Genomic DNA, 27,511 nt, shown 5'->3' on the forward strand with positions numbered 1-27,511 from the left:
TTCAGAGCAGCACCATGCCCAATAGTCCAAAGGGGCAGCAACTCGGGTGCCCATCAACTGATGATAGATAAACAAAATGAGGTCTAACAATGGAATCTTAGCCATAAAAAGGGATAAAGTCCTGATAATGTCATAACATGTACACACCTTGAAATGTTATGCTAAGTGAAAGAAACCAGACACAAAATACCATATAGTATAAGGTTCTATTCAGATAAATTGTCCAGAATAGGCAAACCCTTAGAGGTGGAATGTAGATTTCTGGTTTTCAGGAGCAGAGAGAATGGGGGAAATTAAGAATGACTGTCAATGCTTACAAGCTTCTTTCTGGGGTGATGAAGATGTTCCAGAATGAGATCATGGTATCGGTGGCATAACTTTGTAAATATATGAAAGCCACTGAATTGTATATTTTGAAATGGTAAGTATTATGGTATGGGAATTATAACTCAATTAAAAAAAAGAAGCTATCGAGAAGTTTAATTGAGGGTGAAGGGTAGCAGCATTTGATACGGCCAGATTTATATTTTGAAATGACTGTTTTAGCTGCAGTGCAGAGATGAATTAGCGGTTGGGGGTTCGGGCTCCAAGAGAAGATCAGGGACACCAGTGAGGAGCACTGCAACAGTCCAGAGAAAGAGACAGAGCTAAAACCTACGAGATTTATTAATGGGCTGGATTTTAGGGACAAGAGAGAGAGAAGTCAAGGATATCTCCTGGCTTTGGCTGTCTCCAAGCACAGTAATTTGGGCTTTTACCTGGCACATGTCTTAATAAATGGCACTCATAGTTTCAAAAAATCAACTTATAATGGTAAAATGCTGCATACATTTTAATTATTATAACTAATCATGATATACTTGCCTTTATGATACTGATAATGAGGATGTGTTTTTTGGAAAATTAACGTAGACCTAGTGAGCTTGTGAGAGACTGTTTGAAATGCTTGCATTATCATCTTCTTCCCTCAAGATAGTGTTTGAAATCTATTTGGATTCATGGTGTCTCATGTTGCGATTCTTTGGTGATCTCACTGTCCTTAGTCCCAAGAAGACTCCTGGGTCGCATCCAGGTCAATGGCTTTTTAAAGAAAAGAAGCCAAGTGAAACAGATTTGCTACACCAAGATGGTCCTCTTCTTCATGAAAATGTACGCAAAGGAGTTAGTGACTTCTGCAACTGGGCTACTTCTTTTGTAAGTTAGTAGTAGGATTTACAACCTACTTTTATTTTTTTTTTAATTTTTTAATGTTTATTTTTGAGACGGAGAGAGACAGAGCATGAACGGGGGAGGGTCAGAGAGAGAGGGAGACACAGAATCCGAAACAGGCTCCAGGCTCCGAGCTGTCAGCACAGAGCCCGACACAGGGCTCGACTCACGTACTGTGAGATCATGACTTGAGCTGAAGTCAGATGCTCAACCGACTGAGCCACCCAGGCGCCCATCAACCTACTGTTATTTTTTAAGTTTATTTATTTTGAGAGAGAGAGAGAGAGAGAGAGCGAGCTTGAGTCTGGGAGGTGCAGAAAGAGAAGGAGAGAGAATCCCAAGCAGGCTCTACACTGGCAGCATGGAGCCCGATGCAGGGCTTGAACTCACCAACCCATGAGATCATGACCTGAGCCAAAATCATGAGTCTGATGCTTAACAGCCTGAGACACCCAGGCACCTGGTTACAGCCTACTTTTTAAAGTCAAGCTCACAGGACGTCTGGGTGGCTCAGTTAATTAAGTGTCTGACTTCGGCTCAGATCATGATCTCACAATTCGTGAGTTCGAGCCCCGCGTCGGGCTCTGTGCTGACAGCTCAGAGCCTGGAACCTGCTTCAGATTCTGTGTTCCGTCTCTCTCTGCTCCTCTGTCACTTGCTGTCTGTCTCTCAAAAATAAACATTAAAGTCAAGCTCGGAGTTACTATTACTAAAAAACAGTGTTCACATATGATAAATAATCAAAGTCATAAAGGAATCTTTATGAATCTGTCACCATTTATAATAGAAATGTGTTCTGTAGATGATGTTTCTGGAAAGTTTGCAAACTTGCAGCCTATTCAAATGTTTATTGTTTATATGTCACATTGCTGTTGTTTCTTTCTTTCTTTTTAGTGGCTCTCTTTCTTTGCCATCTTTATTGAGATATAACTGACGTATAACATTATGTAAGTTTAAGGTGTACAATGTGATAATTTTACACACACACACACACACACACACACACACACATATTGCAAAATGATTGCCACAATAGGGTTAGTTAACACATCCATCACCTCATATAATTACCTTTTTTTGAGTGCAGTGAGAACATTTAAGATCTACTCTCTTGGTAACTTTCAAGCCTAAATACAATATTGTTAATTATAGTCACCACGCTGTAACTTAGATTCCCAGAACTACTCATCTTATAACTGAAAGTTTGTATACTTTGGCTAATAACTATTCATTTCCCCTACTCTGTTGTTTCATATCTTTATTTTCTATTTCAATGTCTTTCTTTCTTTCTGTCCTTCACTCCTTCTTCAACTCGTTTTTCTGTTATATTTAAGTACTTGGGCAGTTATGCTTAACTACAACCTTCACAAAAGGTATTTCTGACATAAATGGATTTTTGACTTAGTTATTAAAGTCTTTTCTTTCCCTCCTTCTAAGAACCTACTTATTTGGTTGTGTTCCTGAGTCCCTGTAGATATAGATTCCTTAGGTTTTTACTGGATTTAAGACCTTCTAGGATTTGCAATCTTCCCTCCCTTTTTTACAACATTAATCAGTTTTAGTCAGTGTATTATTTAGGACTATTTCATTGGCAGGTGACTGGAATATAGTTCAGACTGGATTAAGGTAGAAAGGGAACCATCCAGGGAGTTTCAGGTATAGCTGGATCTAGGTGCTAAAACGTTGTTAGGCCTTCTCTCTGTCTCTTGGCTGCTCTCCTCTATCTGAATCCATTTATCTGATTCCAGTTTCAGGTGTACAACATAGTGATTTGCCAATTCTATACATTTGGCTATGTTCATCACAAGTGTAGTTACCATCTGTCACCATAAAATGCTACTACAATACTACTGATTATATTCCTATATTGTAGCTTTTATCCCCATGACTTATTCCTTCCATAACTAGAAAGCTGTACTTCCCAGTCCGCTTCACCCATTTCGCCTATTCCCCCACACCCTCCCTCTGACAACCACCGATTTGTTCTCTATTTATGGGTCACTTTCTGTTTTCTCGTTTGTTTGTTCATTTGTGTTGCTTTTTAGATTCCACACATAGGTGAAATCATATGTCTTTCTCTGTTTGTCTCAATTCATTTGGCACAATACCTTCTGGATCCATTGATGTTGTCACCAATGGCAAGATCTCATTCTTTTTTATGGCTGAGTACTATTTCAGTGTGTGTGTGTGTGTGTGTGTGTGTGTGTATCACATCTTTATGCACTCAGAAGTCTGCTTATGATTAAAACGACTGAATTTTTCTCAGCTTAGGGACTCATGCTGGCTGGTGCTAAGTTGTCTCTTTTTTTAATTTATTTAAAAAAAATTTTTTTTAACATTTATTTATTTTTGAGACAGAGAGAGACAGAGCATGAACAGGGGAGGGGCAGAGAGAGAGGGAGACACAGAATCCGAAACAGGCTGCAGGCTCTGAGCTGTCAGCACAGAGCCCGACGCGGGGCTCAAACTCATGGACCGTGAGATCATGACCTGAGCTGAAGTCGGACGCTTAACTGACCCAGCCACCCAGGCGCCCCCTAAGTTGTCTCTTAATGCACTGACAAAGCCCTCCGGAGTCCCAGAAGTTCTTGTCTCTGGTAAATGCTGACTGAGCATTTTCTACCTCTCTTCCAAGCTACCTCTTCTCTAGCCATAGTCAAATGCCTCCCTTAGATTAAAGAAGAATTTCACCATTTGTCCTTGATTCATGCAATGTGATATTCTTCCAGGGAAGTTCAAACATTGATGAAGAGTTCATCCTGAAACAGTTTGACATTGACTACTGGAGCAAACCAAGCCATGATGTGCTCCACACAATGAGACTCCACCAGGTTCCTCTGGAGCTAAAGAAACTGCGGGAGCCACGATTTTTCCAGAAACTAGACTATGAGCAGAAACACCGGAAACTGCAGGTAATTGCCAATGAGGAGAAGTCTAAAAATCAAGAAAACTCAGTTGAATTAAAACCTTAAATGTTCTTGATTTCTGGTACTTCAGCAGGGCATTGGCTTTTTTGAGTAGGATTCTTGAATTTTTTTTTTTTTTTGGTGTTTAATAAGTATTTGTTAAATCAATGAATATTTAATATATATAATAAAGCCATTTATACAAACAAGGCATGCCATTCAGCATTATTGTTATAACTGAATAATCATTGTTATTTCTATGTGTTTATAGGTTGACATCCTCTCTCTTGTTGTGTTTTATATGTTGAAATCCTAACAGTTGATGGGAATATATATGAATGTTTATTAATCCAAGAGTTGAATGCTGCCATTAATGATCATGAAAGTTGTTTATTCTGTGTAAAGAATTCTTGAATTTTGGGGAGAGTCTTAATGACCACAAACCATTACTCTTGACCATATGTTTGCCTGATTATTAACAAATGGCTCAGTTCTTCAATACCTCTTGCCGGAGAAGATAGAAGGAAACAGAGGAGAAAAAACATTCTGTGTTCCTAAGGGAAGAAGTATGGACTCAAGTTCTTTTCTAGTTTTCTACACAATGTACAGCTGCAAATACATATACACACGTATCAAATTGTATCAGTGCAACAATAGATTTAAGTACCTAAGTGGTGGTGGGGGTGGTGGTGAGAGTGGAGAAGCTCCTTTCTCTGAAAGTGAAAAAGAATATATTATCTCCAATTTCCCGCTGTCTTTTACATGTAATCTTTGAAGCTATATTTCTAACGTATAAACATATTAACTTTGTCCTTTATATTTGAATACAGTCAGCTGATCTGTTTTTACAAAGGTGATGTTTTCCATCCTTGGTTCTGTTGTATAAAGTTTATGAAAACTATGCATTCCAGCACTAATATCAGCACTTTAAATTTCCCATTTCCCCCTCAAATTTCTTTTTTTTTTTTTTGAGAGAGAGAGAGAAAGGGAGAGAGAGAGAGCATGAGCACAAACAGGAGAGGGGCAGAGAGAGAGAGAGAGAATCCTAAGCAGTCCAAAGCACTGACAGTGTGGAGTCAGATGAGGAGCTTGAACTCATGAACCATGAGATCATGACCTGAGCCAGAACCAAGAGCTGGACACTTAACCAACTGCGCCACCCAGGCACCCCCCCCACCCCAACCTCATCTTTCTAAAAGGTAAAATGCAAAGTGATGATGGACAGGCAAATCATGTCCATCACACCTGAGGTCTGAACCACAGCTTGTCCTGAATCTGTGCTGAATCAAATTGCTCAATTCCCTGTATGTACAATAGTTGCACAACCACGGCTCTATAAACCGTGGTGGTTATTGCCAAAATTGAACTTTTGACTGGCAGACAGAGGGTCACTATGTAAAAGTTCAAATACGTTTCCATATGGTATCACTTTCCTTCCGCCTGGAGGGCCTCCTTTAACACTGCTTCCAGTGTCGATCTGCTGGTGATTGAATCCTTCAGCTTTTGTATGTCTGAAAATATCCTTATTCTGCCTTCCTTCTGAAAGATGTTTTTGTGGGTATAGAATGCTCGGTTCACAGTTTTTTATTTTTATTTTTTTTTTGGTACCTTAAAGATGGTGTTCTGCTGTCTTGGTTGTATTGTTTCTGGTGAGAAACCTGATGCCCTCCTTGTCTTTGTTTTTCTGGATGTGTGTTCTGTGACGACTTTAAAGATGTTCTCTTTGCCACTGGTGGTGGGTGATGTGATTATTATATACACCTTGGTATATATTTCTTGTGCTTGGGGTTTGTTGACCTCTTTGATCCATGGGTTTATAGTTTTCATCAAATTTGGAGACATCTTGACCATTATTCCTTCAAACATTTTTTTGTCTCAGCCCCTCCCCTGCCCCCTCCAAAGACTCCAATTACGTGTAATTAGGCTGCATGGAGTGGTCTCCCAACTCAGCTGCTCTGTGAAGCTTTTCTTTTTCTGTTCAGTTTTGATTCTTCTTTTTCTCTGTTGCTACTGCTGTCTTTAAATGTTCTAATCTGTTCTTTCTGCAATGTCTAATCAGCCACTGATCCTGTCTAGTGTGTTTTTCATCTCATACATTATAATTTTCATTTCAAGAAATTTGACTTGAGTGTTTAAAAAACCATTTCCACGTCTCTCCTTAATCTTACACATCAGGAATGCAGTTATAATAACTGTTTTTGATCTTGTCTGCCACTTCTAACATCTGCATCAGTTCTATGTGAGTTGCCATGAATTGATTTATCTCTTCGTTGTGGATCATGTTTTCTTGCCTCTCTGTATGCCTGGTGATTTTTTAGTAGATGCCAGACATTGTGGATTTTACCTTATTTGGGCAGGGTATTTTTATTATAAACTTGAGTTTTGCTCTGGGATGTGGTTAAAGTTATTTGGAAAAGTTTGATCCTTTTGGGTCTTGGCTTTTAAATTTTGTTAGGAAGGGTTGAAGTGATGTTCAGTCCGTAGCTAATTCTCTACAATTGCGGGAAGACCCTTCAGTCTCTTCTACCCAGCGTCCTGTGAATCTTTAGGTTTCTCAGAAGGGAACAGGCCAGGGAACGGTCCCTGGCTCTGTGTACATGTCGGGCACTGTTTCTTCTAATCCTTTTGGTTGGTTCTGTCCCTGTGCTCAGGTCGTTTCCTCCCCTACATGTGCTGAGGGAGACCCTCTACAAACCTCTGGAGTTCTCTCTCTATGCAGTTCTCACATTCTGTTCCTCTGCTGCAAAATGTAACTGCCTTGGTCTGGACTCAATTCTGTCTTCTCAACTCTGAGCGTCTGTCTGTGCAGTGGCCTGGAAAGTCGCTCAACACAGTGAGCTGGGACAATTGTGGGACTTACCTTGTTTGTTTCTTGTCTGTCAGGGATCCCTGCCCTTGCTCTTTGATGTCTAGTGTCTTATAAGCTTTTACATTTATATTCATATTTATATTTATTCCTGTTTTCCAGTAGTTGCACGTAGAGGGGTAAATCTGGTCCCTCTCCCAGAAGTGGAAATCCCCATGTTTTTGTTTTTGTTTTTGTTTTTGTTTTTGTTTTTGTTTTTGTTTTTTACCCCACATACTCTCAGGCCTGTTACACTCCTCTTTGGTCTTTAAAACTCTGAGCTTTCCCACTACCTTACTTTTGCTCACAGTATTCTCTGTCTGAAGTGCCCCTCTTTCACGTCCACTTTCTTATATCTTCCTTTAGACACAGGTCATATGCCAGATTTTCTCTGGAGATTTTTCAGGTTGACATTACTTTATTCTTACTTCTGATCTCTCACAGCAGTCTGTGCCTCTATTCCGCATCTCCCTTTCCCCCGGATGTTAATCCACCCATTTGTCTGTATAGTCCTTCAACAAACATTTCTGAGTATCCACTGCCGTGTGCCGAGAAGTGCTGGGGACAAACGAAGCTGACATGAAGGCCTGTTTCCTGCACTTAAGGAGCTTACAGCTTAGTTGGGTCAACAGGCAAATGATGAACTGTCATGGCATGCGGTCATGGTTCATAGAAGACATGGGAAGAAGTAATCAATTCCACCAAGCACGGGCTGAGGGGGGGATTCAGTTAAAGCCTCCCAGAAGAAATCACATTTGTGCTGAGTCTTGAATGATTACCAGTCACCCAACAGCATAACATATTTCAGAACTCATATCTGTACTATAGATTTCATCCCCTCCTTTTAATGTTTTTCTTCTCTCTCCTTCCTGCCTTCCGTTTATTCAGTGATTCTCAATTGAGGGTGATTTTGCCCCCCTTCCCACCTGGGGTTATTTGGCCATGTCTGCAGATGATATTTTTCGTTGTCACAATTTGGGGGAGGCAGTGCTACTGGCATCTAGTGAGGAGAGGTCAGAGAGGCTGCTGAAGTTCCTACAATGCACAGGAAAGCCCCCTCCCCAACCCCCCAACAAAGGACTATCCAGCTCAAAGTGTCAATGATGCCAAACTTGAGCAACCCAATTTTCATTCAACAAATAATGGGGTGCCTGGGTGGCTCAGTCAGGCGTCTGACTTTAGCTAAGGTCATGATCTCGTGGATCATGAATTCAAGCCCCGGGTCAGGCTCTGTGCTGACAGCTCGGAGCCTGGAGCCTGCTTCAGAATCTGTGACTCCCTGCTCCCCCCTCCCCCCATCTCTGTCTCCTCCCCAGCTCATGCTCTGTCTCTGTCTCTCAAAAAATAAATAAACGTTAAAAAAATTAAAAAAAAAACACAAATATTTGTTGAGCACCTATTATGTCATAAGTATTGCTCTAGATGCCCAGGGGGTTGTATCTGCAAAGAATCTCTGAGGCTTACATTTTGAAAGATGAGAGGTGAGACAAGCAATGAGAAGAATATATAGCATATGAAATGATGATTTGTACTGTGAAGAGAAATGACACAGGGAAGGGAGACAAGGAGTGTTGTGAGGTGGTTGCAATTTTTCAACAGTATGCTTGAAACGGAGGGATCAAAGTGCTGAATCCAGCTCTGAGAAGGGATTTCCCCTCCCTCTGCACTGTCCCATCCTCTCTGCTTCAGAAAGACGATCTGACCTGACACTAGAATGACCCACACATTGTGCCTCAGGTTTTTTACATTTTTTAAAAATGTTTATTTATTTTTGAGAGAGAGAGAGAGAGAGGCAGAGTATGAGCAGAGGAGGGGCAGAGAGGGAGACACAGAATCCGAAGCAGGCTCCAGGCTCTGAGCTGTCAGCACGGAGCCTGACGCGGGGCTTGAACTCACAGACCGCGAGATCATGACCTGAGCTGAAGTTGGATGCTTAACCGACTGAGCCACCCAGGCGCCCCTGTACCTCAGGTTTAAATGTGAGTGAGAATAGAGAGGAGCAGAATCTTGGTGGTTTCATATTTGCCTTGCTCAAGAGTTAAACCCCTTTTTGTTATGAGACATTGTGGGTATTACATCTACACTGTCAGGCTATGATCCAACAGATCTCTTTACATCCTTCCTGCACTACTGAGGAAAGGGAGAAAGAAAGGAATGACATCTATTCTCCCTCCTCTTTCTCTCTTCCAATCAGAGGCAAGAGATTGGTGTTAGATAGCAATTTTGTTATTGTTGTTGCTGTTGTTGGATAGCATTTTGATGAAAAGTAGTATAGCATTTATAAGGTTAAGCATGGTGCTGGGCGCATAGTAAGTCTATAACTCATTATTTTGGTTGACTAAGTATTGTTTAAGGTCATTACCCCTTCAGTGAAATATGTGATTTTTATATGATTTCTAGCTGCTTTACATAACTTTCTCCTTTAATGTTTCCTACAACCCTATGGATGGATACTATTGTCTCCATTCTGCAGATGGAGAATTAACTAATTTGCCCACAGACTCATAGCTACTAAGTAGGGGAGGCTGGATTTAAACCCGGGTTTGTCTAAATGCAAAGGCCATGCTTAACCATTACATTATTTTCTCAATTATGAAACTTTCATGATACCTTTGTAAGTCAAAGCATACAGAAACTTCATAAAGTTTCTGTAAAAAAAATAAAGCAAGGATCAATCATAAGCTAAATATAAATGCTACTGCTTTCAGGGCACCTGAGTGGCTCAGTCCATTAAGCGTCTGATTCTTGATTTCTGCTCAGGTCATGATCTCATGATTTATGAGATCGAGCCCCATGTCAGCCTTTGTGCTGACAGCAAGGAACCTGCTTGGGATTCTCTCTCTCCCTCTTTTTGCCTCCACCCCCCACCCCCGCTCTTTCTCTCTCAAACTAAATAAACTTAAAAAAATCCTTCTGCTTTCATAAGCTAAATCTTAGACTTATTGAAGTGACAGACATAAAAAAACCTAATGAAGTTGGGAATTATGTTATTTTCTGTAGAATTCTTATAAACCAAAGTATGTGAAGATGAAGTATGGAGCCTGGTACCTGAACACCAAGTTGTGGAAAAAGCAAAGAGCAGATGAACCTTTGGTTGACCCTATGGTCTCATGTAAAGCTCAAGATGAGAATTTTAAAAAGGAGCTGCAGGAACGGGTACGTGTATGTGCTGAGATTTGATCATCCGATTGCCATCTCATGGTGAAGTTAGAGTTCTGGGTGGAACAGAGGTTCCAGAAGGTCTTACTGCTTGCGTATTGAACTCGGCAATGAGAAAGCCAAGCCATTCTATGAGGTTACACATATACACATTATATGTGTAGTAAGTAAGACTTGAAATCTCCTGGCTTTATGGTAGACACAATGTCTCAAAAGATGGGGCAACCATTCATCATATACCTAGCATTCTTGGAACAATGGATTCTATGGATAAATTGGCTGTTCAAAGGGTGGTGTGACCTGGTAGGACCACCCCAGTACTCAGAGTGGATATAACGTCATGGGTTCTCTTTGAGTAAATACATGTGAAGCTGGTTTTTATGTCAGCAGTGGGTGCCTGTTAAAGAGTTCAAAACTGCATTGAGGAAGCTTCTTTATGCAATTCCCAGAGTAGCAGGACCTGTCTAGGAGAAAAGGGGTAAAGGTTAATAAGCACCAATTGATATTGCAAAGCAACAGACACACATAACAAGTATGTGCTCTAATTTTACTGCAAATAAACTCTGTGCCTGCCCAGCCTTGTGTACATGCCTCACAGACAGAAGATACTCATTGTAGTCCTGGAAATTTGGAAATAGTGACATGACACCTGAATAGAACTCTGATAAGAATATTTGTGACCCCTTCTCTTTTACGACAGGTCCAAAACTTTCCCCAGATAATGATGTGAAAACACTTCAAAACAAAATGCCATACAGATGTGCTGACTCATTCATTCAGTAATCACTCACCGATTGCTTCCTTTAGATTGGAAAGCTGAGGCAGGAAGGATGGTCACTTTTATCTTTTCTAGTAGTGTATATGAAATTCTTATTTTTCAGATGTAAGGCATGACACAAATTTATGAGCACAAGATGCTTACAGAAGCCAAAAAGTAATGTAAATAATGTTCAGTAGAATTTCTTGGCATATGGTCTTTGAGCAAAGTATCTAAGTTCATGTGAATTTAATACATAACACAAAACTATTTCAGTTGCACTTTAAACAATAACAAAACATGAATAATGAATAAATGAATAATTCTCAATGAATCAAATATTGCAAAACAAAAATAGATGCAAAACTTTTGTTTTAAGGTGTCTATAAGTTCTCTTTTTAGAAATATGTTCTTAAAGACTAATTCTTAAAGGTGTAAGGAATTTTGCAAAATTATTCCATTTTGATGGTGAACACGAGTAAAGATGTTTGCCACAACGGTGACAGTTCATGAAAAAGAAGTAATGTTTAAATTTTGGAAACTCAGTTATATATTATAGTAAAAGATTGTTTACCAGGCAGCTTAGACATAGGGAGGAGTCAAAACAACGGGATTGTTCTCTAATGATGTTTATAAATCACACTTTTGTACTTCCTGAAGATTGAATTTCCCTGTTAACTTTAGTTGGTGCCACTTGACTATAGCATCCCAATTCACAAGACACAGGAGTGACAGGATGTTGGGAGGGGACAGTCACTATGAGGACTTGGCTATCTTGCTGGGAACACATGACTTTGGTATGTTCTTGACAGAGTTCCTTTGGAAGGTGAAATGGTTTTAAAGAACTGAATTACAATGACATAAACTTATCCATCCAATTTTCAAATTCAAATAAATGAAAGGTAAAACCAAAAAGATATGTGAATGCCCCAAAGATGTTGGGACTGCATCCAATCTTTTCTGATTATCATGCCCTTTGAAGTTTAAGTCAATCAAGTGAATTTACAGGTGTGATTGGCTCTAGTCAATGACTTGTGAATTGGGCAGCATCCCACCTAACAAATAGAAGGGTGCTCCAAAGAGCTGTATAAAATGGAAGGCTTTTATAGGCAGAAATGGGCTGGGTCAAAGAAATTATCAGCAAAAGAAAAGATTGTTCCGGCAAGGTCTCCTTTCTAAGGTGGAAGCACGGGGTCCTATGCAGAGTACATCACTAGTGCTGATCTGGAAATTCCAGACTAATGGGTTTAAAATTCCACTCCTGGGGGAGCTGAAACTGCAATTAGATTAGGTATTAAATCTTGGTGGCACTTAACGTAAGTGACTCCGTTTGCTTCTTTTTCTTTTTAAGTTTATTTATTTATTTTGAGAGGGAGAGAGAGAGAGACAGAGAGAGCACAAGTGAGCAGGGAGGGGAGGGGCAGGGAGAGAGGGAGAGAGAGAATCCCACACTCTGTCAGTGCAGAGCCCAAAGCAGGGCTCAGTCTCACAAATGGTGAGATCGTGACCTGAGCCAAGATCAAGAGTGGGACGTTTGAGCCACCAAGACACCCCTCCATTTGTTTCTTTTTAACAATGCCCTTCCTTTTCATGAAACTGTCAGCTGAACTGAGAGGTGTGATCAAAATATAAGGTATTAGTGCCAATCTCAGCTAGTGCTCTGTAGTTCTCAAAGCTTTTGTGGATCCTGTTTTTTTCATGAATCTCTGTGGCATTTACAGGTCATGACTTCAGGCTCACAATTTTTTAGTCAGTCATTCTCTTTGTCCCTTTTTTGATGTTCCAGCCTTAAGGAGATCATTTGCTTGGTGATTAGCAGCTATAAACATGCATTTGGAGTTTTTGAGAGACTGGAACACACCAGGGGGATTGTTATGAAAATTCTAAGCAGGCTAATTCCCACTGTTTGGAGTGCTCTTTGGAGCCATGGTTCCTGAGACCCAACTAATCGGAGAACGGAGAACGACCCAGCAGTAAGAGTCACCCTTTGAAGCCAAGTGGCTTGCTCGGTGATGTTATGTAACTGAGTTTCAGCTTCCCAAGAAGTGTTAATCCAGGTACAGCATGTGGTGTTGGCCACAGCACAGACACCTCCTGGCTCAGCTAAAAGCTAATCCTGTTATCAAGAACGACTTTGGCCAGAGAGTCTACGGATCTTTCCTGGGCAGCTCGTGTCTTAGCAATGGAATCTGCAATGTCTCCAAGAGTTAAGGAGAAGTCTCTGGTCATAGTCTGATTTGTATTTGTTCCTAAACCAGAGGTCAGTCAGGTTTTTAGTGCATATGGGAAGAGAATCACCTAGCCTGAAATAAAAAGTCATCCTAAGTGCCTTACAAAGATGGATGCTGCTGCTGAGATCTCTTGGTGAGTGGGGGCAGATCTGATCTTGATAATCATGGGAATGTGGGGGTGCAAATGTATGAAGATTCACATAAATAAATGTGTCTACTTCTGAGCAGGGGTCGACTGTAGTTTGTGGTGACATTGGGAATATAAGAGAAATTAGTCACAGGGAGGACCAGTGGGTCTCTTGTCTCTTGCATGATGACAAATCCAGTTTGACAAATCTGAAAGTTTGCCTCCCTTAGCAATGGACTGGGAGAGACAGATGATAGAATTATCTTTCCTGGCCAATGTTAGAGTAATGAAAAGAAATAGAAGAAGAAGGGGTTTCATGTTTAGTCAAATTATGAAATGTTGACTACCCAGTGTTTTGGGTAGAAGCAGTCTACTTTGGTGCCAGATACTTCTCTTTCTCATCAATGTGATTCGAAGGTCTCCAGCATCTGTACAGGACCAGATTTCAAGTGGAGGTTTCTTTAGCTGTGAGATGTGTGTCCAGGGCTCAATGCCCTCTAGTTTTGTAGTAGTGTCAGTGGTCTGGAGTACTTGGTAAGATCCCTTCTAATGGGGCTCAAGGGTTGTCTTCCTCTGATGATGCTTCTAGAGTACCCAATCACCAGGCTCTAGACTGACCAACAGGATCCCTTGAATTGGGATCAGGGAAGTCTTCTTTAGTCTGTTGATGATAGGCTTAAGCATCAGACAGTAAAGACAGTAGCTGGTCATACTAGCATGAGACAACAAGGGATCAGCCGAAGGTTGTATAAGACATTGGTCTGCTGGTGACCAGATCCTGAGGAGTGAGTTTATGTTTCCCAAAGGGGGTGCTGCAAACAGTCAGGAAGACCAAAGGCAATACCGTCAGCCAGGGGAGCCCAGTGATTTCAGCCAGTTTAGAAATTTTAAGTTTGGGGATCCCATTAGTTCTCCCAACCTTGCCTGATGAGTCAGGGTGATAAAGACAATGATAATTCCAAAAAGTCAGCAAGGTTTTCATTAAGCCTCACATGATATGTCAAGTCAAATGGGTACTTGGCAATGGGTACTTGATCACTGGAGATTGTGGAAGCTATCCCCCAATGGGAAACAAATTCTCTGACAGTGTCTTTGTACTGTGAGGGCATCACCCTTGCAGCAGGGGAAGGCTTCAAGGAATCTACAACACACAAGTGCAGTGACAAGAACATACTGAAACCCACATGAAGTGGCAGTTTAATGAAGTCCAGCTGCAGCTGTTCAAAGGGTCCAGAGGGAGGAGGTCTGAGGTCTTTGAAGACAAAAATAGTTTTTCTAGGATTATGGACTTGGCAGGTCAGATTGCTGCAGACTCTTTTTGCAATTTTATAGAAGTCTCTCCCCCAATGTCAATTCATAATTTGAGTTCATCTTAAATGCCCAGTGGTGGGTTTAGTAATGCAAAAACCAAAAAGTGGGGTTTGTCAGGGATCCAGGAAGAGTCAAGCAGCTGTCTTGGTTTTCCTGTGGCCCCAACTGTTCATTTAATTTACAGCCCTTGCTTACCCATCTTAATTTCTGACTCCAGAGCAGACTATTGCCATGTTACAAGGACATTAGGATGGCAAAATCTGGCAATGAGGGGTCGTTTTTTGTTTTTTTTTTGTTTGTTTTTTTTTGTTTTTTTGCAGAAGCAGAATGGATTTCATCCATATGTGCCACAATATTTATAGATTTTTTTGCTGTTGCCTTTGCATGAAAGTCAGCTGGGGCATTTGCCTGACACTCAGGTTCAGTCTTTCAGTATGAGCCTCAATTTTGATGACAGCAATTTCAGGAGGTGAGAGGATAGAGATCATTTACTTGTCCATTTTTGACTGAGTCCCAGAGGACATAAGAAAGCCCCTTTTTTTCTGTAATATGCCTGAATCATGGACGACCCCCAAGGCATACTGGCTATCAGTATTTTAAGTTTGTCCTTCTGATAATTGGCATGCTCTGGAAAGGGCGTGGAGCTCTGCTTGTTGCATGGATGTAGCTTATGAAATATTTCCTCTTTCGAGTAGGTCATGTTCGGTAGTAAGAGCACAGCCAGCCTAGAAATCCATTTTTTTCATTTCTACAGTATGACCCATCACAAAGGTTAGATCAGGAGTAAAGGAGTATCTCATCCATAAGGACATGGTATCACAAAATGGGACATTAGTACCCTGTAGTCATGGATTTGCCTCCTTCAGATAGAGGTAGTAACATAGCAGGATTAAGGGTGTTGCAAAGTTTAATAGTTTTTTTTTAAGTTTATTTATTTATTTTGAGAGAGAAAGAGGGTGCAAGTGGGAAAGGGGAAGAGAAAAAGGGATAAGCCCAAGCTCTGTGTTGATAGCACAGAGCCTGACGTGGAGCTTGATCCCATGAACTGCGAGATCACTATCTGAGCCAAAATCAAGAGTTGGATGCTTAACTAACTGAGTCACCCAGGCGCCCTAAAGGTGTTGCAAAGTTTAAGACACAGATTGGTGAAAGCAGAAGGATCTCATAGGAAGTTAGTCTACTTGCAAGAAATGTTGTCAATTCTGAGTTAAGTAGACTTTGGACAGTGGGTGAAGTTTGCAAGGAAACATCATTTCCTAGGGTCAGATCTGATGAGGGTTATACTTACTTTGCAACTATGACTGTAGCCTTAAGATGGCTACATAGGCATGAGCAATTCAATCAGGTTGTGTACTGTACGAGGCAATAGGTCTACGTTTATTACCATGCTCTTGTGTGAGCATTCCCAGGGCTTGATTATCCCTTTCCTGCACAAATAAGGTGAAAGGTTTTGGATAGTTAGGTGGCCCCAGGGCAGGCAGTTCTTAAGGCTCTTGCTTTAGTCTCCTAAAAGTCTGTTCCTGTTTGTCTTCCCAAGGAAAGTGTTCAGGGACTGAAATTTTAGTCAGTTCCTAGAGTTGGATAGCTAATAGAGAAAATTTAGGAGTCCATAGGCTGCAGTAGCAAGCCAAGCCTAGTAATCCACAAATCTGTCACCTAGTTGACAGAAATTCCTGGATTAACTTAATTCTTTTGGGAGACAGCTGAATTCCTCCAGGGCTTAGATAATGACCCAGGTAATGAACAATGTCTAGAGATAATTATAATTTTTTCTTAGAGACTTTGTGTCTCTTTTCAGCTAACTGCTGTAGCAAATAAATGGAATCTTTTATGGATTCCTCTTTAGTAGCTGAGCATAGCAAGAGGTCTTCTATATATTGTAAAAGGGTTGATTTCCCTTGGAACTGGAGTGTGCTTAACCCTGGGTGAAGTGCTCTAGAGAGGTGAGAGAGAGCCTCAATGAACTCTTGAGGCATGATTGTCCAGGTATAGTGTTGATAGTTCCAAGTAAGGCAAATAGATACTGGTTACTGGGGTCTCCAAGGATGTTGAAAAAGGCTAAACAGAGGTCCACAATAGTGGACCATTTTGAGTCTGGTAGAACTTGTGACGAAGGGGTGTTCAGGTTTGGAATGACTGGGAGATGGGGAATAAATGTCTTATTAATAGGTCTCAAATCCTGGAAAAAAATCAATATCCCAGTCCATTAGGTTTCTAGACTTGCAAGACTGGGCAGCTGTTGCAGGAACTGGTACAGGGAATGATTAACCCTGAGCAATTAGGTCTTCTATGGGTTTGACGCCTCAGGCTTTAATGGTTATTGAGGTGATTTAGGGAGAGGCTTAGTTATACCTAGGAATGTGTAACAGCTCAGCTGCTATTTTGTGAGCTTTTTCTAATCCCTGAGATGTTGAAGACCAAAGAGCTTGAATATCATCCATGGGCTTTTGCTGTCTTGCTGACTGCATCCATTTTTGGGCTTCACATGTTTACATGCTGATAAAGACCTGGCATCTTGGTGTCATAGGCACTGATAAGGACTCAGATTCTTCAAAAAACTTTCAGGCTTCCTCCCTAGATTTAGGAATTTATTTAATTACAGCCATTAAATGTTCAGTCGTTGACCAAGAGATAAAAGATAACTGAGAAATTCGTTTGCAACCTTGGTAGTTTTATTTTATTTTAATTTTATTTATTTTTTAAAGTGTATTATTTACTTAGAGAGATATAGAGAGCCAGACAGCCGGAGAGAATGTGCAGGAGAGGGGCAGAGAGAGAGGGAGAGAGAGAATCCCAAGCAGGCTCTGAGCTGTCATTGTGGAGCCTGATGTGGGGCTCCACCTGTGAAATCATGACCTGAGCCGAGATCAAGAGTTGGTCCCTTAACTGACTGAGCCACTCAGGCCCCCCCCCCCCCCAGGTAGTTTTATTTTAAAAGGTAACTGGTAACTGTCCAATAGTCTCTTAAGAGTGGAAAGGATGTTCAGACAGAGGATTAGTAAAACATGAGTTGTCAGGTGAAAAAGGATGGGGGAGCAGTAGGAGTTACATCAGTCCTGTGGTCTTTTGTTTTCTGTACCTCTAGTGTCTTTAATTTTTCACTGGCTTTTTGTAACCAAGTCTTTTAATGAGGCTATTTTGGAATCTTCAAACCTTGTGGAGACGTCTGCATACCAACTAAAGTAAGCATCCCATTCTGTGTGTTCAACTTAGACCCTCTTGCCCTCAAGTGCTTTTTTCCCTTTTTAAAAAATGTTTATTTTGAGAGAGAGAGAGGGAGGGAGGGAGAGCATGAATGGGGGAGGGGCAGAGGGAGAGGGAGAGAGAAAATCCCAAGCAGGCCCCATACTGTAAGTACAGAGCCTGATGCAGCAGGGCTTGATCTCAGGGTCATGAGATCATGACCTGAGCCGAAATCAAGAGTTGGATGCTTAACCAACTGACCCACCCAGGCACCCCTCTCAAGAGCATTTTCAAAATAAGTGATCTTGTCTAATTGGAATGTTCCCCATAATGGCCATTGTTACTCTAGGTTATTTTTAGTAAAATTTTGCCATTTTGCTAGATATCTGCAGTCTCTGGGACCATAGTTCTCAGACATTAAAATAGACAAGCATGTGGGGAGGTGGATCTCTGGATATAAAGGATCCCGTTTCTTTTAGCTAGCAGGTCTTTGGGTTTCTTGGAGCTAAATTGATACTCAGATTGCCTATCACAGAAGTCCTCTTAAAGTGGCAAGCACTGTAACAACCTTTAAATGCTCAACCCCACCCCACCAATCTTTTCCGCTCAGCTTCTGAGATTATTATTAGCAACTAGCCCTTATTTAATACTTAATACCTGAGGCCTCCCCCTGGACCCATCCAGCCCAAGTCAGGCCCAGAGCAGCTGAAATTGGACCCAGTCCAATCCCAAATCAGACCCAGTCTGGTTTTGAAGTTGGACCCAGTCCAACTCTGACCCATAACCACTAGAGTTCCCTGTGTGGAATCTGGAGATTAGAAAAAGGATTGAACCAGCAGACCTGAAAGTATAGGGACTGTGGACTGATCCCAAACAAATGGGGAACTATAGCTGCCACCAAGCGGTTCCCAGCATGGATCTGGTGATAGAACCAAGGGCGGGGCTTTCCAGTGGAAGGGAAATGTGGAAAGCGAGTTAGATCACCAGCTTGATGCAGGGAGCAGAGCTCAGAACTGAAACCAAGTGACCAATGGCCCTCAGAAGCAGCAAGAGAATGAAGTGTTCTCAGGCACCATGTCTGTTTCTTGTTGTTCCCCAAAGCCACTGGAAGTCTCCTTTGGTCCCCCTGCTGCCACCAAACCGTCAGAGAACAAAAATTCAACCAAGTTAATTTGAAGATCTAATTGCCTTTATTCAGTGATCCATGAATTGGGCAGCATCCCATCTAACAGACAGAAGTGTGCTCCAAGGACTTGCACAAAATGGAAGGCTTCTATAGGCAGAAATAGGGCAGGATAAGGAAGTTATTAGCAAAAGAAAAGAAAGGATTGTTTTAGGTAAGGTCACCTTCCTTAGAGGGAGGGGCTGGGGTCCTTATGCAGAGTACCTCACTAGTGCTCATCAGAAAATTCCAGACTGACTGGCTTAAAATCCCACTCCTGGGAGAGGCTGAAATGGCAGTTAGGTTAGGTGTTAAATCTGGGTGGGGCTTAACAGAAGTGACTCCTTGTTGGGGCTGTTGTTCTTTTTTAACATCTAAAAATTGTGGCTATTTGTCCTGTGGGAAAAACACTCCTGTTTCTTCCTCTACTACTCTCAGTTCTGGTCACCAAATGTATCCAGTTTCCCCCCTCACCCCCAAGCAATTCTCTGATTCACCAGACATCAGCTGGGTGTCCTCCAACTTAACTCATTTCCGACACTCTACCTGGAGTTTGCATCAGACCCCACAGGTTAAGGGCTCAGTCTCGCAACACTGCCCTCACAATCACAAATTGAGATTATCACCTGTGCTTCTGACCATTCAGCTGGGATTCCCCCACACCTCCTCCTCAGGTTCTATCATCTGCTCGAAAACTTAGGAAAACAACTTACCAGATTATGGCTTTATTATAAAAGGATATAACTCAAGAATAGCCAGATGCACAGAGCGAGGTATATGAAAAAGGGTGCAGAGCTTCTGTGCCCTAGCCAGGCACACCACCCTCCTGAAATCTCCACATGCTCACCAGGCTGGAAGTTCTCTGAACCCTATCCTTTTGGGTTTTTATGGAGGCTTTCATAAGTAGGAATGGTTGTTTCAATCATTGGTCACCAGTGATTAATTCAGCCAGAGATTTCAGGGTGGAGTCAAAAGTTCCAATACGTGGTTGTTTCCTCTGGCAACCTGACCCCATCCTGTGGCCATTGAGGGACTTTCCAAAAATCACTTCATCAAAATAAACTCTGTTGTGACTAAAAGGGGCTAGTTGTGAAGAACACAAAATTCTCCTTTCATCTTTGTGGCTCTTATTAGTTGGAAATTGCCATGGTTTTAGGAGCTCTGTGCTGGGAATGGGAAGAAGACCAGATATATTTCTTATTAAAAATCACAATATTGTCCAATGGAGTAGTACTCAGCTATCAAAAAGAATGAAATCTTGCCATTTGCAACTACGTGGATAGAACTTGAGGGTATTATGCTAAGCGAAGTCAGTCAGAGAAATACAAATATATGACTTCACTCATATGAGGAATTTAAGATACAAAACAGGTAAACATAAGGGAAAGGAAGTAAAAATAATACAAAATCAAGGAGAGACGCAAAACATAAGACACTCTTAAATACAGAGAACAAACTGAGGGTTGCTGGAGGGGTTGTGGGTGGGGGGATGGGCAAATGGGTAAAGGGCATTAGAGAAGACACTTGTTGGGATGAGCATTGGGTATTATACATAAGGGATGGATCACTGGAATCTACTTCTGAAATCATTATTGCACTATATGCTAACTAATGTGGATGTAAATTTAAAGAAAAATTTAAAAAATCATAATAAAAAAAAGAAAAGAAAATCACAGTATTGTGCCTGGGTGGCTCAGTTGGTTAAGCGTCTAACTCTTGATTTCAGCTCAGGTCACAATCTCATGGTTCGTGGGATGGAGCCCCACATCAGTCTCTGTGCTAACAGCACAGAGACTGCTTGGGATTCTCTCTCTCTCTCTCTCTCTCTGCCCCTCTGCTGCTTATCCACGTGCTCTCTCTCTCAAAATAAATAAATGAACATTAAAAAAAGATAAAAATAAAAATCACAGTATCATACTTATTAATCTCAAAAAGGTTAGATTCCAGACATCTTGACTTAATAATTGTCTAATTGCTAAACTGTATTGCTTATCTTTAATACAATGGTAGAGAAAGGAGAGAAAGTTGGACATCTTTTGAAAGCCTTTATATTCACTGATTTGAGAACATTATCCACACATACACTCCCAGATGAGGAGGAAGTGATTTAAAATAAGGTACTTCATAAAGAGCTTAAATGCTTTTAATTAGGACAAGAATGAAATCAAGCTTCTGACAGCTGACTTTTTTTTTTTTTTTTTTTTTTTTTTTTTACATGTGATTCCTCTTTTAGGGGGAGTTACTTGCAGACCTTCATGGAACAATTGCCTTTAAGGATTTCATTCTAAGCAGGGGCTACAGGATGCCGAGTGTGAGTAAAGGGTCATTTCAGAAAGGCTTGCTGAGGGGCTCCCGGTTGTTGATAGGGCAGAGTCAGCACCCTCTCCAAAGCAAAATATGGTTGAGTCTTGAACGACATAGGCTTAAACTGTGGTCTACTTACACATGAATTTTTTTTTTTGATAAATGTAGTATGTTACTGTAAACATATTTTCTCTTCCTTATGAGTTTCTTAATAACATTTTTTCTTTAGCTTACTTTAATGTAAGAAGACAGTCTATAATAAATATAATACACAAAATCTATGTTAATCAACTGTTTATGTTATCAGTAAGGCTTCTGGTCAACAGTAAGCTATTGGTAAAGTCTTTGGGGAGTCAAAGCTTATACACGAAGTTTCAGCTGAGTGGGGGGTTGGTGCCCCAAACCCCTGTAGCAATGTTCAAGGGTCGTTAGTACTTCTCATACCAGGACTCAGGTTCCTGGAAGGAAGGGCATGCTTTTCCCTAGACAAAGGCCCAGAGATAGGATTTGGCTTTTGCTTTTTTTATTCTACCTATTTGGTTTCTGCTGTCAGAGGTGCTGTCTTCCTGCCGACTCACCTGTCTGGAGTTTGGCCTTAACGGGGGCAAAGTGGAAGGGGTCTATGTGCAGGGCATGTATCTTGCAAACTCTGTTACTCAAACACTCTGAAGTCACTAGGAAGTCTTTGAGTGTCTTTTACTTCCACATCTAAGGACAGAGAGCTATGGCTCGGGTCAGGACAAAATGGAGCTGAGATTCACAATAGGAATTAGCCTGTGTGGGTCAGCCTTGTGTGGAAACAGACTAGGACAAATGTTCACTTCCCAGGGGCCCACCAATATCTTTGTATTTTTCCCACTTTCTCTCACCCCTCATCTAGTTTCTCCTCTCTTAACTTGTAAAGCTAGCCCCAGCTGCCTCCCACTTGGAGCGGCCACCTTTGGAAGGCCAGTTGCAACATGGGTGGGGTGGGAGGTTGGCAGAGTGGACCATTTTTAGCAGAAGGGCCTCAGAGCCCAGAGTTCTGTGTCCAGACCAGCCCTGTCACCACAGCAAGAAAACAGCTAGTCATGCTGCCAAAGTCATAGCTGTTAAGTCATGTGTTTATTCAGGGCCCTCTGTGTGCACATCCCATGAGTCTTTAGGAAGCCGTGCAGCCAAGATGGTCAGAAGGTTGGGAGATGGGACACTGGATTTCTTTTTTCCCATGAATGATACAACTAACAATAGCTTATACTTACTGGCAAATAAATATATTGACAAAACTCAGATGCAGACTGGTTTCAAAGTTAAATGTGAGGGGAAGTCTAGAGTGTGAGGAGAGAAGGGTGAAAAGACTCCATTACAGAACTGGGATGAGGGGTGCCTGGGTGGCTCAGTCGGTTAAGCATCTGACTTTGGCTCAAGTCCTGATCTCACAGTCTGTGGGTTCGAGCCCCATGTTGGGCTCTGTGCTGACAGCTCAGAGCCTGGAGCCTGCTTCAGATTCTGTGTCTCCCTCTCTCTCTGCCCCTCTCACTCATGCTCTATCTCTCTCTGTCTCTCAAAAATAAATAAAAGTTAAAAAAAAAAACTGGATGAAATATCTCCTTTAGCTTTCAGCATCAGTAAGAGGCCTGTGAGATATATTTACCATACTTATATACATTTATGTACTTATAACTGCCTAATCTGTATGTGAGGGTCACATAAATGTACATTTGCATACTTACATGTGTGAAATATACAATATGTTGATAATATTTTATATGATAACATAATTGCACATATTATAGATTTTATAACATATATAAATGCACTTAAGCACAAGTATAATTATGTGATATATATATGATAATTATGTGATATATATATAAGTGTGATGTGTGTGTATACACACACACATATATATTCCTCTTGCCAAAGATTATATATAATCCTTGTTTTTATATATATATATACATATATAATCCTTATATATGTATATATATGTATATATATATGTAAATATGTATATATATGTATATATATATGTAATCCTTGTTTGCTCTTATAATAACTCAGTTCTGTCATAATATTTTTAGTGGCAGAACTCAGAAGTTTTTTTTTCGTTTTGATCTGTCCCCTTTTGGTTCTATTCATTTTGTTGATGAATATTTAGTTCAACTTTGGGCAAAGTTGACTATACTCTTTTAGCTGCATTAACTAAAGATAGATGATGCCCCTGACCACAGCTGAGTCCTCTGAGAACCCCTGTCATTCAAAACCCTGGAATATATCTTCTTCCTTTATTCTTACATCCCATATCATCTATTTTATCAATATAATTTCAACTAAAAGAGAGGAGGGAATATATTTTACTGTATCTATTTCATAAATATGTCATACATATATTTCACATATGTATGTCATATATACACAAATATTCCCTTTTTACTCCCATAAGGTCTATGTACATTGTACATACACATTCATATGTTACATGAACACAGGTGCTTTACACACATTCCAGCATCTGCTGCTGGATTGTCCACTCTATTCATTACTCTTGGCTTCATTCTGTCTGCTACACAGATGGGTCCCGGGTTTTTAATAGAAGGGATGAGCAGCACAAGGCTTTGTTGAGCTTGAGCTGAGCTGGGCTGGACTCGGGCAGAGAACAAATGGGAATTAGATCTAGGTATTTCTGATGCTGTGAAACTACCTTCCAAAGTCCCACATCTCTCGTGGCCAATTACCAACATGAGATTTTGAGTACCAGAAGGATATAGGTCCGAGTGTGAGATTGTGAATTTGTGTATGGTAGTGGCTGTGGGCAGGACTGTACAATTTTTGTTTTCCAATCTAATGAAGGTTTACTCATCTTTTGTGTGTTTTTTTTTTTTAAAGTTCCTTGAGAAGATGTACATCAGGAAGGAATGTTAATGTGAGTGTAATAAGACTTCTATAAAATAACTCAAGCATAGAAGAATCTTGGGAGGATGATTAGACCAATTTTATTTACTACATACTTGGCTATTTCTCTACCTCATTTTTAAACCTTAAATACAATTTATGAGTGTTCCGTGGTTGTACAACTTTGACTTGGCAACGTTCATAATTTCATACCTAATACAAACATTTCACAATGGCTCTCTGCTTCTGTTAATCAGTATCTTATGTATCATATCAACTGTGAGATCAATATTCACATATAGTCTTCTCATATTTTTGTGGCATTGTCAATATAACATAGTTATATCAGCTATTTGTAAAAAACGTATAAAACCATAATAAAAGCAAAATTACTCTATTGCATTTTCCAATAGTATTATTTTCCTTGGTTTTGAGTGAACACCTCCTTTATTCTTTCTTTAGAATATTATTTTCTTTAATTTTGAACTAAAGACTAAGACATGTTAGTCTTGATAATAAATGTCATAAGTCATAAAGTTTAATGGTGACTCAAGATGGTATATATTTCTATTTTTTAATTTAAAAATGTTTATTTATTTATTTTGAGAGAGAGAGAGAGAGCGCACACATGCATGAAGGAGGGGAAGATCAAGCCCCAGCATGGGGCTTGATCTCACAAACTGTGAAATTATGACTTGAGCAAAAATCTAGAGTTGGATGCTTAACCGATTGAACCACCCAGGCGCCTCTCAGAATGATATAGATTTTTAAGTTAATTTTCCAAAAATTATTTTTTGTTTAAAATGTTAATGCTCCTGTTAGGAAAATCAGAAAAAGTAAACTAACAAAAGTAATATTGAAAATGTGACTAATTCCTGTAGAGTCAACAATAACCACTCTTAACTCATTGGAACATATCCTTCTAGATCTTTCTCTATGAAACCCACTGTGTAAAATTTAATCAAAAAGGGAATTTATTAAAAGCATATTGAGTCCCAAAGTTTTCTGAGTTACTGAATCTGTCTTCAAATATAAAGTTTTTGGGTGATGACCTTTCATCCTTAGGGACTGTCCTGATTTCATCTCAATCATCTGTATGTTGTACTGACTACATAGCAATTGTGCCATAAAATGAGTCTTTGCCATGCCCTCTGTGAAGCCAGAGTTTAGGGTGACGGAGTACATGATAGAAGCATGAACCCCACAGTTTCAGCCCACTCCTGTAAAATTAGTTACTTAGTGAGAACCAGTGTTGGGTAGAATTCCATGGCAGTGAATAAACATTCAGTACATCTATCAGTGTTGGTGTGGGCAGAGGTTGGTTACACAGGAAAACAAATCCAAATCAGAAAACGTAGCTATTCCAGTTAGGCCACTTTTCTCAGACTTCCTGGATGTTTTCAACTCATCACACATGCCCACATGTATGGTAGCCCACAAGAGCAACAGAAGGACAGCTGCTCCTCCCGCACGCCCAGTGGAGGAGGAATCTGGTTCGATGAGACAGGCTGGGGCAGGATTTGGGCAATCAGTGCTGGGATCTGACAGTCAGGTGCTGAGTAAGAAGTGGTGTTGGCAGTGGTGGTCTGGAGAGAATCTACTTCTTTTTCTGGCCACACTGCTCCTGGCTTTGTTACATTCATGCCTAATTTATATCAGGCACTCAGGTTTAGTTTTTATAATATATATATATATATATATATTTTTTTTTTAATTTTTTTTTAATTTTTTATTTTTGGGACAGAGAGAGACAGAGCATGAACGGGGGAGGGGCAGAGAGAGAGGGAGACACAGAATCGGAAACAGGCTCCAGGCTCCGAGCCATCAGCCCAGAGCCTGACGCGGGGCTTGAACTCACGGACCGCGAGATCGTGACCCGGCTGAAGTCGGACGCTTAACCGACTGCGCCACCCAGGCGCCCCGACTCAGGTTTAGTTTTAATTGCCGGACAACTAAATATTCAACAGGAGTAGAAGCTAGATCAGCCTTGGTGAGGGGAAAGTCCAAGTTGCTGAAACCCACGTATAGTCTGCATTTCTGCCTCTATGCCCACATTGTTCATGAGATCACCAGGCAACGTTGGAGTGCCTGGGGAAAGAAGTGGGCTGACATCCAAGGCTAGGTAAGCCTTTTCACCTGATTATTGAGCACTTCCTCTACAGTGGAGACCTTTGGTGGGTATTCACGAAGAACCAAATATCCTCATACTCCAGAGGATCCATTCTGAGAGATCCCCTGAATACCTCTTCTCCCAAGCATCTTTGTCACCATCAGCCTTGCATCTGTGATCCTTCCGAGTCTGGCTGCTGAGCTAAATCCTCAGCTACTGACTAGTATAGGTGACATGTACACCTCAGACCATTTCTCCTTTCAGACAATGTGGTCAACAGGATGAAATCCTAAGAACTCGCCCTACTGGAAAATTCTCCCCAGTTGTTCTTCAGGGCCAGCCTTGAGCTGGGCTTTAGTGTTGTGGCGTCCACTTGTGGCTGCTGTGATCGTATTGTGCAGGTTGTCTGTTCAGAGACCTGATCTCAGAGAACATCCCTAGTCAGATGTGTAGGCTGAGGAAGAGTGGCTGTGTGAGAGGACTGGGCACTCCATGCAATTTGTTGTGTCTTCAATTTCTGCTCAAGCCCAATCCCATACAGAAAACTTCCACGTGATCGTGAGAAGCAATATAATTTGGTAATTAAACATGTGGACTTTGGAGCCAGAGGGCCTGGGTTCACGCCAAGCTCTGCTACTTATGAGCTCGATGACTAGAGGGCAAACTGCTCATCCTCTCTCCGTGTCAGTTTTCTCAGCTAACGTAGGGATAATAGCAGTAATAACAGAACTGCCTCCCAGAATTTTGGTGAAGATCAAAGGAAATGCTCCGCGTAAAGTGCCCATAAGAGAGCCTGGCACAGTGTGTGCACACGCTAAATACTAGCTGACTTTATGGATTGGTGGATCAGATGACCCCGAGTTTATAACGGGCACCAGTCGCTTGGTTACCTAATGGCTCATGATCAGGCCCCCATATTTATCAGTGCCAAGTGACAAACCAAGATCAGTCTCTCAAAAGGAGAACAGTTATATGCCACAGAGTTCAGGGCCAGGCTGCAAAATGCTGGGGGCCTGTGCTCTGCTTTGCCTTTCTGGACGTGACAAAGCTCCATTCTGCAGCCTTATCTGCCACAGGTGTTTCAAGCACATTGGATTCATTGGATCAGAGGCCAGAGCTTCCTGGACCAGCTACAAGTCTTCTCTTGCTGCAGGCTGCACTCAAAGCTGGCAACCTCTCAGATTACTGAAGAAAGGAGCTGAAACAGCACATCTAAATCTGGCCTTCAATATCCAAAGAGAAGGCTAGTACACCATTATATTTTATTTCCAACACCCAGATATAGTAGATGTAAATAACTTCAAGAGCATAGATACTAACGAAAGTTTGTTAA

General features: G+C 41.0%; 1 protein-coding gene across 2 annotated transcripts in view; it reads left to right on the forward strand.

The window, feature by feature from the left end:
* FAM47E (family with sequence similarity 47 member E) overlaps positions 1 to 24,459 on the forward strand; it is a 36,638-nt gene extending 12,179 nt beyond the window's left edge. Inside the window, exons 4-8 of one of the 2 annotated variants that reach the window (XM_049630672.1) lie at positions 1,044 to 1,194; positions 3,939 to 4,121; positions 9,961 to 10,116; positions 21,124 to 21,201; positions 24,063 to 24,459. In XM_049630672.1, the coding sequence (XP_049486629.1) occupies positions 1,044 to 1,194; positions 3,939 to 4,121; positions 9,961 to 10,116; positions 21,124 to 21,201; positions 24,063 to 24,098 (604 nt within the window). In that variant the 3' untranslated portion in view covers positions 24,099 to 24,459. Of the gene's footprint in view, positions 1 to 1,043; positions 1,195 to 3,938; positions 4,122 to 9,960; positions 10,117 to 21,123; positions 21,444 to 24,062 lie in introns of those variants that run through there. The other variant, XM_049630671.1, reaches the window with a different exon arrangement.
* Positions 24,460 to 27,511: the final 3,052 nt, after the last annotated feature.

Source organism: Panthera uncia, chromosome B1 (genome assembly GCF_023721935.1).
Source record: "Panthera uncia isolate 11264 chromosome B1, Puncia_PCG_1.0, whole genome shotgun sequence".
Taxonomy (NCBI): Eukaryota; Metazoa; Chordata; class Mammalia; order Carnivora; family Felidae; genus Panthera; species Panthera uncia.